Below are 14,903 nucleotides of genomic sequence, written 5' to 3'. Positions count from 1 at the left end.
GCTGGTAATCACTAAACCTACTGTATGGTTTTTAGCTGCAGTTCACGGTGTTCTAATTGTGTTGCTGCTGATTGAGAGGACTGATATCTGTCTTTTCAGCTTTTACTGACCAGTGTGAGCCAAGGAAGAGTGGTTGTGCTGATGGGTTCCATTTCAGACTTGGTGCATTGTGAGAAAATCAAGAAATCCTGTGCAAACTTTGGCATTCCGTGTGAACTCAGGGTGACTTCTGCCCACAAGGGTCCTGATGAAACTCTGAGAATCAAGTCTGAATATGAAGGTAAGAACTGCCACTTTTCTAGAGTGGGGTCTGTTCGCCACCTAAGAAGGGTGGGGTGTGTGGTGTGTTCAAAGCCCACCCCCCCCCACCTGCAAGGCAAAGGCATAATGTTTTGGTATGCATCACATATTTTGTGAAACTTGTCTCCAAAATGAAGTCTTCCAGCAATGTGATATCCATCGCTGGAGGCGGCTTTCATCTTCACTGTTCTTGCTTCCAGGTTCATGGACTCCGTGACTGGCCGTAGCTGCCGGTCACAGCACAGGGCTGTGAAGAAACGTGATGGGTGGCCGTTCCTTCAGAGCTCATGCGCCAGTGACTTCACTGTCTGCATGTACAGTAAATCTCTCCTAAACGGCACACATTTAGGAGATATTTACTCTACCTATAGGTAAAATTAAAAGATGTAAGTTTACTTCCTCGTTAAGTAAATGATAGGAAAATCAAGCACGTCATACTTTATGAAGAATTTAGGGTATTTTGATTAGGTTATTATGGAAAAGATTGGTTCTACCCCTACATCATAGCGTTCTTAGTTAAGGTCAAAACTTAAAGTGGGAAAGGTATGGAAACCCTGCCAAGGGTGTGCCCTTTGTTCCTCTGACACAAAAAAAAAAAAAAAACAGGAAATGATTTAAATCTTACTAGCAGGTACACATACGCCAATATACTCTAAGGGCCCATTCACACTAGGAACCTCATGTGAATCGTGCAGTTCCTGTAAGATTCACTTGCAGTGTAATTTCAGCCCCAAAATCCCACCACACTGCACCAAAAGTAGTGCATGCGCTACTTTTTGAAATGCATGGCCACTACATTGCATGGTACTTTTGTACCGTGCAGGCCAATGCACTGTTTGCGATCTGTGTTTGGAGTGTCAGTGCAAAGATTAACACCCACAGCACATCGCAAGGTTAGTGTGATTGGAATGCAGTATGGGAAGCTGCACAGAAACATGGCTTTCCCACACTGCATTCTACTGTGCATGGGCCCCAAGTTTGAAATTTTTCTATGGCTTAAAAAAAAATAAATAAAATAAAAAAAATAAAAAGTTTGCTGGAGTTTGACTTATTCTTATGCTCGGCCTCTTGTTTAACCACTTGCTTACTGGGCACTTAAACCCCCCTCAGTCCCAGACCAATTTTCAGCTTTCAGCGCTGATGCACTTTGAATGACAATTGCGCGGGCATACAACACTGTACCCAAATGAAATTTCTATCATTTTTTTCCCACAAATAGAGCTTTCTTTTGGTGGTATTTAGTTACAGCTCGGAGTTTTATTTTTTGCTAAACAAACAAAAAAAGATGCAAAAAAAAAAAATCATGTTTTAATAGTTTGTTATAAAATTTTGCAAACGGGTCATTTTTCTCCTTCATTGAAGTGCGCTGATAAGGCGGCACTGATGGGCTGCACTTGGTGGGCACTGATGGGCTGCACTTGGTGGGCACTGATGGGCTGCACTTGGTGGGCACTGATGGGCTGCACTTGGTGGGCACTGATGGGCTGCACTTGGTGGGCACTGATGGGCTGCACTTGGTGGGCACTGATGGGCTGCACTTGGTGGGCACTGATGGGCTGCACTTGGTGGGCACTGATGGGCTGCACTTGGTGGGCACTGATGGGCTGCACTTGGTGGGCACTGATGGGCATAGTTAAGGCGGCACCGATGGGCACAGATAAGGCGGCACTGATGGGCAAAGATGGGCACAGATAAGATGGCACGGATGGGTGGCACGGATAAGTGGCACGGATGGGTGGCACGGATGGGCACTGATAGGTACCACAGATAGATGGGACTGATGGGCACTGATAGGTGGCACTGATAGGTGGCTCTGATGGGCGGCACTGCTGGGCACTGATGGGCGGCACTGCTGGGCACTGATGGGCGGCACTGGGGTGCAGCACCTTTGAGGCAGATTGGGTGGCACTGTGGGGTGGCACTGTGGGCATTATGGGCACAGACGGGGGGCACTTACTTTTACTTTGTTATTTTTCAGGATGGCACTGCGGGAGGCAGGTGGGCACTGGCAGGTGGCATGTGCTGCCTTTCATTGCTGGCCGTGATCGGGACTGATGTCCCGATCACGGCCGCCGGTGATCGGCTTTTTTTTTTCTCCTCGCGCTGTCAGCGCGAGGAGGAATAATAGCCGATTACCGGCTCCGTTCTATCACATGATCAGCTGTCATTGGCTGACAGCTGATCACGTGATAAGGGGTCGGGATCGACCCCTTACACGGATCGGTGATCAGGCGAGTCTCACGGACTCGCCGATCACAGAGCGCGCCGCGCGCGCCCCTCAGGGGGCGCGCAGGCCGCTCGTAACCAGGACGACGTCAATAGACGTAGTCCTGGAAATCTAGGTCCGCGCTAATGCCGTCATTCGGCAATAGCGCGGTACCCAAGTGGTTAAGGTTATCTGGTGTCACAATATACAGATGTGAATAATGGAAATAGAGCATGCTGTGGTAGCTGTTTTAGGATACAAGAAACTAGATTATGACCCATTCTAAAATACAAGTCTTGACAAAGTCCTCAGCTCCTTAAACTACATGGTTTTATGTTGCAACATTTTATTTGTTTGAGGTTTTCCAAAATAAAGCAATTTAGTATATTTTTATCAAAATAATGGGATTTTTGTACTCTCCATAAAATCCTTTTCTCTGAAGTTCATTGACACAGCTCCTTTAATTCTTGACCTTGGGGTTATAACGCCACTTCAGGAGAATACTAGGCAGAACATGTAAAGACTGCACAGAACCGCCCAGGGGGCAGACCCTCCGGCTAGAACCCCTCACCCTGCTTCCTGCAGCTCAATTCATTAAAAAGCATGTCCGTCAATGAACTTCAGAGAGGGGGTTTTTGTACTCGCTGTAAAATCCATCTTCTCTTTCGCTCATTGACAGACACGGCTCCCTTAATTCTTGACCTTGGGTACGTCCCCAAGCAGTGTCAATAAATTAGGGTTGGAAACAACAAAACATAGCTTCACCCACAACAAAGGGAACACCTCAACAGAGGAGTCGCCATCTGAAATGGCCGCCATCAAAACCAGCAGCCAACTTTTTTGCATCAAAAGATGCGTTTACAACAAACTATTAACTTAAAGTGTAATTGCAACCTTACACAGCCAGCCTGCAAAACCTTGCGGCCAAAGCAAGCATCTGAAGATGCGCTTACATCAACTTTGTAGAATTTTTTTAGTGAAGGTGTGAACAGACGACCAAGTCTTCACCGCCTTACACACCTGGGAGACAGACGCTTGATGTCAGAAAGCCCAAGAGGTCCCAATTGTTCTGGTGGAATGAGCCGTGACAGGGAAAAAGGGGCGAAAGGGGGCACCGGCACCTTCAAGGCATAGGCCTGAACCATGATCTGTCTGATCCACAGAGAAATGGTGGACGACGAGACTGCCAGACCTTTTTTTGGATCAGCCACCGAAATAGTGTCACTTCCCAAAGGGAGCCATAGCAGACAGATACAACCGTAAAGCCTGGACCACATCCAGGGACTATAAGGCAACCTCTTTTGGATGTGTCGGCTTATGACATAAGGAAGGTGACACAATGTCTTCATTTAGACGGAATGCCGAAACCATCTTTGGCAGGAAAGAGGGCTGCAGACATGGCACCGCCTTATCCTTGTGAATGACCAAGTAGGGAGACTTGCATGCCGGTTTCTGAAGCGCCGATAGCACCAGATTCAAATCCCATGGAGGTAGCGGTAGTCGAACCGGAGGGACTACGTGTTGAACCCCTTGCACAAAGGTACTTGCCAATGAGTGAGTTGCCAAGGGGCATTGGAAAAAGACAGCTAAGGCTGATATCTGTCCCTTGAGTGTGCTAAAGGCAAGTTTCTGATCCACTCCTTGCTGCAAAAACAGCAGGATCCTGGAAGCTGAAGAAGTGCGTGGATGCCACCCCATCTCCTCACATATTGAGATGTAAGCCTTCCATGTACGATGATAAATCTTCCGGGAAGAAGACTTGTGTCCTCAGCATAGGGGAAATTGCCACGTCTGACAGACATTGATCCCTTGGCACCTGGTTTTAAACAGCCATGCCTTTTAAAACCAGTGACAGGGAGTGCGCATGCGCGCGGCGCCGCGATCGGACATGCTTTGATCGGGCTCCGCACTTCTCCGGCTAAATTCAGCTACTACTAGCGAGGGGGAACGACCGGAACGCCGCCGGACCTCCAGACAGACTCCCGCGAGCGGAGGATGCAGCGGAGAGCGACGGGGAAAGGCTCACACAAACGAAAACATCCCCAGGAGCCTCGTAAGTCCCGCACTTCACAGGCCTCACAGCAGGCCAAAATGGCGCCCGGGAGGAGAGACACACAGAGAGGCAGCCCACAGCCCCCTCTGCAGCGCCCGGCACAGACTGAGCGGCAGCGAGGTGAGGAGATAACAGACAGCAGCAGGCCTAACATCCAGCGACCCCAGGCAGCACTGGATCCCACAGACACAGACAATGTTCCGGCCTATGCCTATTCCCCTCAAGCCATGCAGGAGGGGGAGAGGGGGGGCGCAGCACGAGGAGGGGGACAAGCTCTGCTGACAACACGGCCCCGCTCTAGCCTTATCACCCAGGCTGAAGTCCACAGGGACCCCTTCTCATCCCAGTCCCAGGAAGAGCTTTTTTCCTCACAGAGGGGTCACCCTCAATTGTCTCCCCTGCCAGACTCCCCTGAACTAGCTCTAAGGTTCACAGATTCCCCAGCCTCCTCCACAGACAGGCAGATGGCTGAAATGGCTGAGGCTGTGCTGAGCCAAAATGAAGACGGGCCGGCCCAATACCCCCCCCCTACAGTTGCATACTCGGGGGACACTGTCCTGTTGGCCAGATTTTCTGCCCTGTTGCAACAAGAACTGTCCAAAGCGTGTGATGTAATTACAACAGGCATAAAAAACGACTTTCAAAACATTGGAGACAGGCTAGACACCATTGAGTCTAAAATGGATGGTACGGTGAAGCGTGTGAACCAGAACTCTAGAATGATCACATCTCTCCAAGATCAACTTGACCAAGCGAACGCAAAGATCGAGGATCTGGAGAACAGATCTCGGAGATACAACTTTCGAGTACGAGGCCTCCCAGAGACAGAGACGAATTTAGAAGAATCGATCCATGCCCTGATGACGGAATTGATACCAGATATCTCCCCCCATCAGCTAGAGCTGGACAGGGTCCACAGGGCCCTGATTGCCCCAAGAGCGGATGGACTACCGCGAGATGTGATAGTCAAACCTCACTTCTACCGGATTAAAGAAAGGCTAATGTTGGAAGCAAGACAGAGGGGAGACATTTCTATGGCGGGACACTCGATCCAGATTTTCGCGGACCTAGCTCCATCGACGATCCAAAAGAGGAGGACACTAAAACCGCTTCTGACTCAACTTATCGATCACCGCATCAAATATAGATGGTCTTTTCCTTTCAGATTGACATTCGCCTACAAGGGTAAAACCCACTACTTCACTGATTTCCAGTCTGGGGAGGAACTGCTCCAGAATCTGGGTTTGCTTTCTATGGAACCTCACGCCCCCAACATCCCTGGGGACGAGAGTCGTCCAGTGTCCCCCTTGTGGTCACGGCAAGGCAAGTCCAGGGCCAAGAAGTCTCAGTCGGTCACCTGACTTGTCGTGGGACCTCCATACCCCAAATCGGCCCTGATGGGCCTTTTCCAAAATTGTACCTGATATGGCTCAGGGATTCGGACGCTGTCCTGTGACTCTTCAGGGGTTTTTTTTTTCTGGTTTTGTTTTGCTATTTTTTCCTTTTTCCTTTTTTGTGTGTCACCCCCCCCCCCTAGACTGAGAGAAATTATTGTTCCTCTGATGGTTTTTTTTTTTTTTTTTTTTCTCTTTGGGGGGGGGGGGGGGAGTGCTGTTTTACGGTTGCCTGGGGAGTTACTTTCCTGGAGTTTATTCGTTTCCTCTTCCAAATAGCTTGAGGATGACTATGTTAAGCTCCCTAATGTTACCTTGCTTTTATTTATCTTAGCATGCTCTGATTCCGATGGCGGCCTGGCCTGACCCCTTCAACGGCCGTGTTCTTAGAGCCGGAGGAGGGCGCACGCCACTCGTGGTGGACTTGTTGCTACACTATTAGTGGGGACAACTCCACAAAAAATAAAGGGGACTTGGTGCCCCAATAGGTGTACTGTCAGACAGTGCACGGGTTACTGCTAGTTGTAACTTTAGTTACCTCTGCCATCCTTGTGGTGGCACTAAATGCGCAGTTCTACTGTTATTGTTATGCTTCTAACCTTATGTCTTTCCTCTTTCCTCTTTTCTTTCCTTTCTCCAACCTCTTCCTCTACGGATGCGCTCTGGTTCCGGGACCGGATCCGGCCGAGAATTCCTGGCGGCCTCGGAGGGTTCCACCTCCAGCGGCAACACAGTGAGTACAACCTGCTAAACCATCATGGCCAATAATCCACAACTGACTTATTCCATAGTGACACATAATGTACAAGGCCTTAACTCTCCTACCAAGCGAGCAAAGGCTTTTCACCAATACCATAAAATGGGGGTAGACGTTTTACTATTACAAGAGACACATTTTTCACGAAACTCAGCCCCTAAATACCTGAATGCCAGATACCCCACAGCTTATCTGTCTAGCGGACCCGATAAGAAAAGGGGGGTGGCCATATGCTTTGCGAAACGCGTCCCTTTCACTCCGACAAATGTTATAAAAGATAGGGAAGGTCGATATATTCTGGTGGTCGGGAAGATAGATGACAGCGTTGTCACCTTTCTCTCCTACTATGCCCCTAATACGGGTCAATTATCCTTCTTCCGGGCAATGTTACAGGTGGTAATGCCCCATGTAACCGGCCATGTAGTGTTAGGGGGCGACAGCAATGCTTCTCTGGATCGGACCTTGGATAGGTCTAACCTGGGGAAGCCTATTCTGAAACACGCCCCAAAACACAGCTGCGAAATAGCTCGTTTATTGCACAGCTATGACCTCATCGACCTTTGGCGCAATGCACACCCCTCTGTTAGAGATTATACGTTCTATTCTCCAGTGCACAAAACATACTCCCGTATAGATCACTTGTTTACTCTGTCCCCTTTGTTCCCATATGTTTTGGAATCCAAAATTATCCCTGTGGCATGGTCTGACCACTCTCTGGTCCAGGTGGTCCTAACGGGCTTATGGACCAGACCGTGTTCGACCGCGTGGAGATTGAACGAATCCTTATTGAATGACCCAGTCATTGCGGATGAGATAGAAAAAACTCTACGTCATTATTTCCAGGACAATCCCTCTAAGGATACCTCTCCCTCCATAGTGTGGGCGGCCCATAAGGCCACTGTTCGGGGCAAATTAATACAGCTATCTGCCAGAATCAAACGGGATAGGGACCGGCTGATTCAGCAGCAAGAGAAGGAGCTGTTAGACATAACTCAGACACAAAAATCCAACCCGCAAACAGATCTTAGGAGCCAGATTGACGCAGCGCGATTGGCCCTAAATCTGAGCCTCACCACAAGAGCGGACAAATACGTCAGATGGAATAGGCACCGGTACTATTCTCTCGGAGACAAGCCTAACACACTACTGGCTAGGAAACTCAATCCAAGACCTTTTAATCCAGCACCCCCCAAATTGAGACTACAAACTGGCCACGCCTCCCAAAATCCTCAGCTCATCATGAAGGAATTCCACACATTCTACTCTAAGTTGTACGATTCTCCCAATGATCTTAATGTACAGGAAGCGGAAGCATTCTTGCGGGATCTACCGCTCCCCACATTATCTAGAGACCATGCGGAAATAATGGAGTCAGAGTTTACAGAGCGGGAAATAGCGGCGGCCATCAAATCCCTGCACCCGTCAAAATCGCCGGGCCCGGATGGTCTTTCGGGCCACTATTACCGCAAATATAGCGAGATTCTGACTCCTCATCTCTGCTCTTTCTACAATGAGCTACGCAGGGGCTGCCCTTTGCCTCCACACGAGAACAGGGCTTACATACACGTAATTCCCAAGCCAAACAAAGACCACGGTGATTGCACAAACTATAGGCCCATTTCTCTAATCAACGTGGACCTTAAATTAATGACCAAGATATTGGCTACGCGTTTGAATGGGTTCCTAGCACACTATATTCATCCGGACCAGTCGGGGTTTGTCCCTGCTAGACAGGCCCCGGATCAGACCAGACGCGTCATTGATCTTATCTCTGCATTAAATTCAGGCTGGGATGGCGGGGGACAGAGAGGAGCACTACTGGTCTCTCTCGACCTACATAAAGCGTTCGATTCTTTGTCCTGGAATTATTTATTCTTTATTTTGGGTAAATATGGATTCGGACCGAGTTTCTTGGCCACGCTTAAAATGATTTATGACACCCCCACGGCGAATTTAATGATCAAAGGTTACCAATCACCGAACATCTACATACGCAGGGGGACCCGTCAAGGGTGCCCCCTGTCCCCCCTATTGTTTATACTAGCTTTGGAGCCATTGGCAATTAAAATTCGTGAACATCCAGATATACTGGGTATTCAAAGCGGCGGACGGGAACATAAATGCGCATTGTTCGCAGACGATATCTTACTGCTCCTCTCCTCCCCAGTCACCTCTTTACCTACTTTGCACGGGGTATTGCAACATTTTACAACATTCTCAGGGTTAAAGGTAAACCATTCCAAATCCCAGGCACTTAATGTATCCCTACAACCACACATAGTCCGAGCATTACGGAGCTCTTTTCCCTTCCAATGGCAAGACAAGGCCTTACAATACTTAGGTATCACACTGACCCCTACTCTTACATCATTGTATAAACATAATTTCCCCCCACTGTTTAAGAAAATCTCTGCAGATCTCAAAAGATGGTCGAATAACCCTCCGTCATGGTTTGGCAGGTTGTGTTCAATCAAGATGACAGTCTTGCCTAAGGTGCTCTACCTATTCAGGTCTCTACCGATTTCTATTGATAGGCGAGAACTCCAGAGGTTCCAGAGTAAACTGTTGGACTATATATGGGAACACGGAAGACCCAGGGTGAATAGACAGACGATGTTTACTCCAAAGGCGAGGGGTGGCCTGGGCATGCCGGATTTGCTTAAATACCACCAGGCGGCACTAATTTCCCAATTAATTCGGTTCCATACCTATCGCGACAGGCCGCTCTGGATGCTGTTGGAATCCTCTCAATTTCCAGGAAAAGAAATTAGTCACTTAATGTGGTTGAGGGCAAAAGATAGGCCTAAGGTGATGTGCCCGACTTTGTCCCTCTCTCTAAATTTGTGGGATAGGCTAGCTGCTACCCACAACTTCAGATCCGGACATGTTCCACTAGCCCCTTTGCTTAACAATCCCATGTTCGCCCCGGGTCTCCGCCCCCAAGATTTTTCATGGTGGACCAACAAAGGTTTACTACGTATAGCAGACTTATGTGACCATAGGGGGGCTCTGTCGCGAACATCCCTACAAGAAAGGTATCAGCTCCCGAGGTCGGAACTCTACCGCTACACTCAAATAGCGCACTTTTTGGCGACATTAAGTCGCATTTCTGCACTCACTACATACACCCCGATGGAAACTATTTGTAAGACACACGACAACCTCACGGGCCACATATCTCTGCTATACAATATTTTATTCCCTCCTTCTCAGAAATTGCCTTATATGGAGAAATGGGAAGGGGATATGCATACCACTTTGAAGATGGAAGAGTGGAACAAAATAATACAAGGTGCCTCTAAATCTTTTATTAACACTTCCTTGATTGAAGCAAACTATAAGGTACTGATGAGGTGGTATATGGTTCCAGCTCGATTGGCCACCTTCGCCCCTGGGGCGTCCCCGAGGTGTTTTAGGGGCTGTAATGCGGATGGTACCATGTATCATATATGGTGGTCGTGCCCGAAGGTGCGACGGTTTTGGATCCGTACGTACAACTTTATATATTCTTTGACCCGTGTGAACCTCCGCAAATCGCCCCTGCATGCGCTTCTGGGTCGCCCCGTAGAAGGGGCTTCAAAGCCAATGAGCAAGCTTATAGCTTTTATCTTTGTGGCAGCAAGGATTTCCATAGCCAAATCGTGGAGATCACCAATTGTCCCGTTTTATTTACTTAAAACAAAATTGTCCTGGATAATGGTGAATGAACGTTTATCGGCAATACTTGCTGATAGAATGGCTTGGTTCAACAGAGTGTGGGAACCTTGGATTAAAGATCTCGTAACTGGGTAAGAGGGGTTTTTCTGGTGAGTGGCTGGGGGGTGGTCCCCGGGATCTGGAGTGCATCCCCCTTTTTCTTCCTCTTCTTCTCCTTCTTCTTCTTTTCCTCTTTCTTTGCTTTTTATCCTCTATTTCTTTATCCCATCTTACTAGAGTTACTTTTCTTCTTTTCCTTCTTTATTGGAGTACACCTGAAAACAAATGCGCCAGTACCTTTTTATTATCATTCATTTAGGATTTATTTTAGTACTGAAGTCAAAAGGGAGGGTTGGATAATCAGCGCTCAGATGTGTGCCTCTTGACCCCTAAATGAAGCAAGATCCAGGGCGATTACCTGGAGGGGGTGGGCCAGTAACTATTTGAAGTGCCCTCGCAACTTTACACATGTAATGCCAGTTTATCCTTTTCCGTCTCTCTACTTGAATTGTTTCGTATTGTTTTCTTGTACTTTTAAGTATCTTTATTGTCAGATACTGAACTTGTCATTTTCTCTTGCCGAAAATTTGAATAAAAATATTGGAAAAAAAAAAAAAAAAAAAAAACCAGTGACAGGACCTTGCACTAGAAGGTCCTCTTGCAGCGGTAGCTGCCAAGGAACATCCTCCACCAGTCTTCCTAGGTCGGCTTACCAACGACGCTGAGGCCAATCTGAGGCAATCGGAGTTACTGGAATCCACTCTGCACAGCAGACGTGGTAGAAGCTTGAGTGGGGGAAGGCATAAATCGGCTGATTTATACCCCCATGGAGCCACCAACGTGTCTGACTCATCCACCCAGGGGTCTTTTTCCTGGACACAAACCTCTGCACCTTCCGATTGAGCCAAGAGGTCCACATCTGGTGTGCCTCACCTTGGGCAAAGGAGCATGAATACCTCCAGATGCAACGACCATTCCTCTGGGTCCAGCATCTGACTACTTGGGTAGTCCACCTGACAGTTTTCTACGCCCGGGATATATATGGCTGACAGGGCCGACAGATGTCGCTCTGCCCACTGGAGGATGTGAGTGACCTGTGCTGCAGCTGAGCTCCTTGTTCCTCCTTGATTGACATATGCCACCGTTGTAGCGTTGTCTGACTGGATCCTGGTCAGACACCCTTGTAGCCCTTCTCGTCTGAAGTTCCAGCACATTGATCAGCAGTTGGGATTCTTCCTGCAAACAAAGGCCCTGGGCTGACTTTACTCCCAGCACTCCCCAAACTGATAGTGCTCTTCCCCGACTGGAAATCACAGACACCTCTGATGCCTGAGGCATATGGGTACACATAAATACGCGTCCTGGATATCCAGGGATGCCAGGAAGTCTCCCTGATGGGGTGCAGCGACCACAGAGCAAACTGATTTGCATCCTGAACCTTTGCACTTTCACAAAGCTGCTGAGGGCCTTCAAGTCCAGGATTGCATGTACTCCTTCCTTTTTGGGGACTACAAACAGATTGGAGTAGAATCACTGAAATCTTTCCAGCGTTGGTGATATCACCCCGCACAGTAGCAGGTCCCATACTGCCCCGAACAGGGCTTTCCGACGAGCTGGAAGTAGAGGTAGGTTGGAGGGGGAAACAATCTGTTTAGACAAGAGAAACTTTTTTTTTTTATCCGGATGAAACCAGCTCGCAAAACCACTGGTTGGACAAATTCCCAAAGGCGACGGTGTGCCCCAAACCTACCCCCCCCCCCCCCCCCCAGAGTTGGGCGGGGGCAAACCTTCATGCGGTAACATATATATATATATATATATATTTTTTTTTTTTTTTTTTTTTTTGTTCGTAGACTTGTTTGGCTTCTTAAACCAGGGACGTGTTTGTCCTTGGCAGGCGGCTTGTCTGACTGGGAATGCTTACCTGCTGACCCGGGTGGGTGAAAAAGCAGTTTCTGAGCAGAAAGAGGGCCCTTGCCTATGGTGTGGCTCCTTACCCTTTTCTGGACTGTGGGAGCAACATGCTCTTCCCACTTTTTTTTTTTTTTTTTGTCATCCAGCGAGGCTTCAAAAAGCTTGTCACCTTGGATTTTTTTAGATGCCTGGTCCACAGACCAGCATTTCAGCCAAATCAGGCGTCGTAGCACCACTGCTGATACTGATGCTCTAGAGAGCAGGGGGTCTGTATCCAGGGCCGCATCACAGACCTACTTAAGGCCATGCACCAACTGGTCTGCCAACTCTATGCAGACCAGGGGAGACTGTTACTTCTCCAATTAACGATGGAACAGCTTTGCCCATTCAGTAAGCATCTGCCACACCAAGGCTGTGGCCAACACAGGTCGTAACGCTGACCCCCACTACCATAAACATAGACTGGGCCACTGCTTCGGCCCTCCTGTCTGCAGGATCCTTGAAGGCAGGAGTCCCTTCTACTGGAATCCTGGTTGCTTTTATTTAACCTGGATACCGAGGGGTCAATGACTGAAGAAGACGTCCGTTTTTATCAGGAGGCTCTCCTCAAAGGGGTAATGCACCACCATTCTTGGGACTGAAAAGGCCCGCTGTGGACTTCCCCATTACTTGTAGATGAACTTATCAAAAGTCAAATGCAGAACCACCTTAGGCGTGTGGGCCCGGTTTGCCGGACCCAAAAGGGACTGTCTCCTCAAGTTTTGCTGCATCCTGTATTCTTAGGGTACCCCGCACCGCAGTGATGAGTGTTCCTACTAGTGCCTTTTCCTGTGCTAACCCAGACAGTCATTCTCACTGTCCTAACGGTCCTGGTCCGTATCCTCTGACACATCGGAACAGGGCCTACCAGTCACCGTGACCAGAGTCTGAACCGGAGCTCTCCCCAGAAGACTGGAGGCAGGGGGCGTGGTCCCCCTGCCCCCCCCCCTTTGCACCCGCACGCCGCTTCCACCCTGGTAACAAAGGTCTCCAGGACTGCCGACAAAGTGACCATAGGCACCGCATTTTTTGCAGGTGAGCCGGTTGCAATAGTGGCAATGTCTGGGGAAGAAGCGCCAGATCCTGACGCCATGCTGACCCTCACTCGCCTGCCACAACTTGGGGACTTAAGGCAAGGTACAAAAATCCCACCATCCTAGCTGCTCAGACTGAGGGGCCCCTCCGCAGGACTCGCCACCCTGACCAAGTGCTGCCACTGACTGCTCTGCCCTGTTTCAGTCAGTGCTCAGAGTGAAAACCGCACTGTTCTAAGGTACACAGACCCAGCACTAGAGGTACAAACGTGCTGAGGCTACAAGAAAATGGGCATCCTTAGTACAAAAATCACCAAGAAAATGGTCTCCGAGCCTTCTAGAAAATGGCTAACAGCGATACACTGCATAAGACTACAGGAAAATGACGGACTTTCCTGAGGTAAATTTTTACTCTGGCACCTCACAGCGCAGTAAAAAGGGGCAGAAAAGCAAACGCTGTCGATGGCCAGGCTGGGGAGACTAGGATCTATATTATCCAGCCTGCTATTGATGGTAGATCACAGGATCAAAAATTGTAGAAAAAATGAAGAAAAATCCCACGCCCAATGGTCCCCTCAGGGAGCCAGGTCCTTCTCCTACACTAGGCAGAAAACATAAATGAGCTGCAGGGTGAGGGACTGCCCCCTGGGTGGTGTTGTGCAGTCTTGCTGTTTTTACATGTTCTGCCTAGTCTCCTGAAGTAGCGTGATGACCCTAAGGTCAAGAATTAAAGGAGCTGTTAATGTCAATGAACGAAAAATGTTTTAATTGTTTACTGGGTTCCTTTTTTATAGCTCCCTTTTTTTATTTTTATTTTATTTTTATTTTTTTACTCTTGAATGGTCAACATTTTAGTTCTGTACTGATGAACAGGATTCTGAAACTTGCTTGGTGCTGCAATGCCTTACATGTTATATGCTTCACTCTTAGGTGATGGCATTCCCACGGTGTTTGTTGCAGTTGCCGGCAGAAGCAATGGCTTGGGCCCTGTCCTTTCTGGAAATACTGCGTATCCAGTAATTAACTGCCCCCCTCTTACGGCTGACTGGGGGGCTCAGGATATCTGGTCTTCCCTGAGGATGCCCAGTGGTAAGAGGAATGCATGTACACTGCTGAAAAGCCGCCAACCAGTTCTTATGAGTAATAACCTTGCTTTTAATAAACCAGAAAATGTTTAACTTGCACCTCTCTATCCTGCCGCAGGTCTTGGATGTTCTACGGTTCTGTCCCCTGAGGCAGCAGCTCAGTTTGCTGCTCAGATATTTGGGTTGAACAATCACTTGATATGGTCCAAGCTACGCTCCTGCACCCTGAACACCTGGATTTCTCTTAAACAAGCCGATGTGAAGCTGAGAGAGTGCAGCATGTTACCCCCCCATTCCTAATGCACTGTTCTGTCTTGCTTAATTAAAGCACTTTATTTTTCTAATTCTGTTTTTGTTTGGGTTTTTTTTTTTTTTTTTTTTTTTCACCAAGTTCATTTTAGAAGTGGTCTAGTGTGCTATATGGT

General features: G+C 48.3%; 1 protein-coding gene across 6 annotated transcripts in view; it reads left to right on the top strand.

Annotated features, from left to right (window-relative positions):
- The window catches only part of PAICS (phosphoribosylaminoimidazole carboxylase and phosphoribosylaminoimidazolesuccinocarboxamide synthase), a 174,268-nt gene that overhangs the window by 85,560 nt on the left and 73,805 nt on the right, over nt 1–14,903 (top strand). For 2 of the 6 annotated variants that reach the window (XM_077477437.1, XM_077477441.1), the window contains 3 exons: nt 100–280; nt 14,324–14,482; nt 14,597–14,822. The exons of the other annotated variants lie outside the window; for them this stretch is intronic. In XM_077477437.1, the coding sequence (XP_077333563.1) occupies nt 100–280; nt 14,324–14,482; nt 14,597–14,778 (522 nt within the window). In that variant the 3' untranslated portion in view covers nt 14,779–14,822. Of the gene's footprint in view, nt 1–99; nt 281–14,323; nt 14,483–14,596; nt 14,823–14,903 lie in introns of those variants that run through there. 6 annotated transcript variants of the gene reach the window in all.

Source organism: Lithobates pipiens, unplaced genomic scaffold (genome assembly GCF_037356315.1).
Source record: "Lithobates pipiens isolate NorthernLeopardFrog02 unplaced genomic scaffold, aLitPip1_a1.2 Scaffold_13, whole genome shotgun sequence".
NCBI classification, from domain to species: domain Eukaryota; kingdom Metazoa; phylum Chordata; class Amphibia; order Anura; family Ranidae; genus Lithobates; species Lithobates pipiens.
This window is presented reverse-complemented; position numbering and strand designations above follow the sequence as displayed.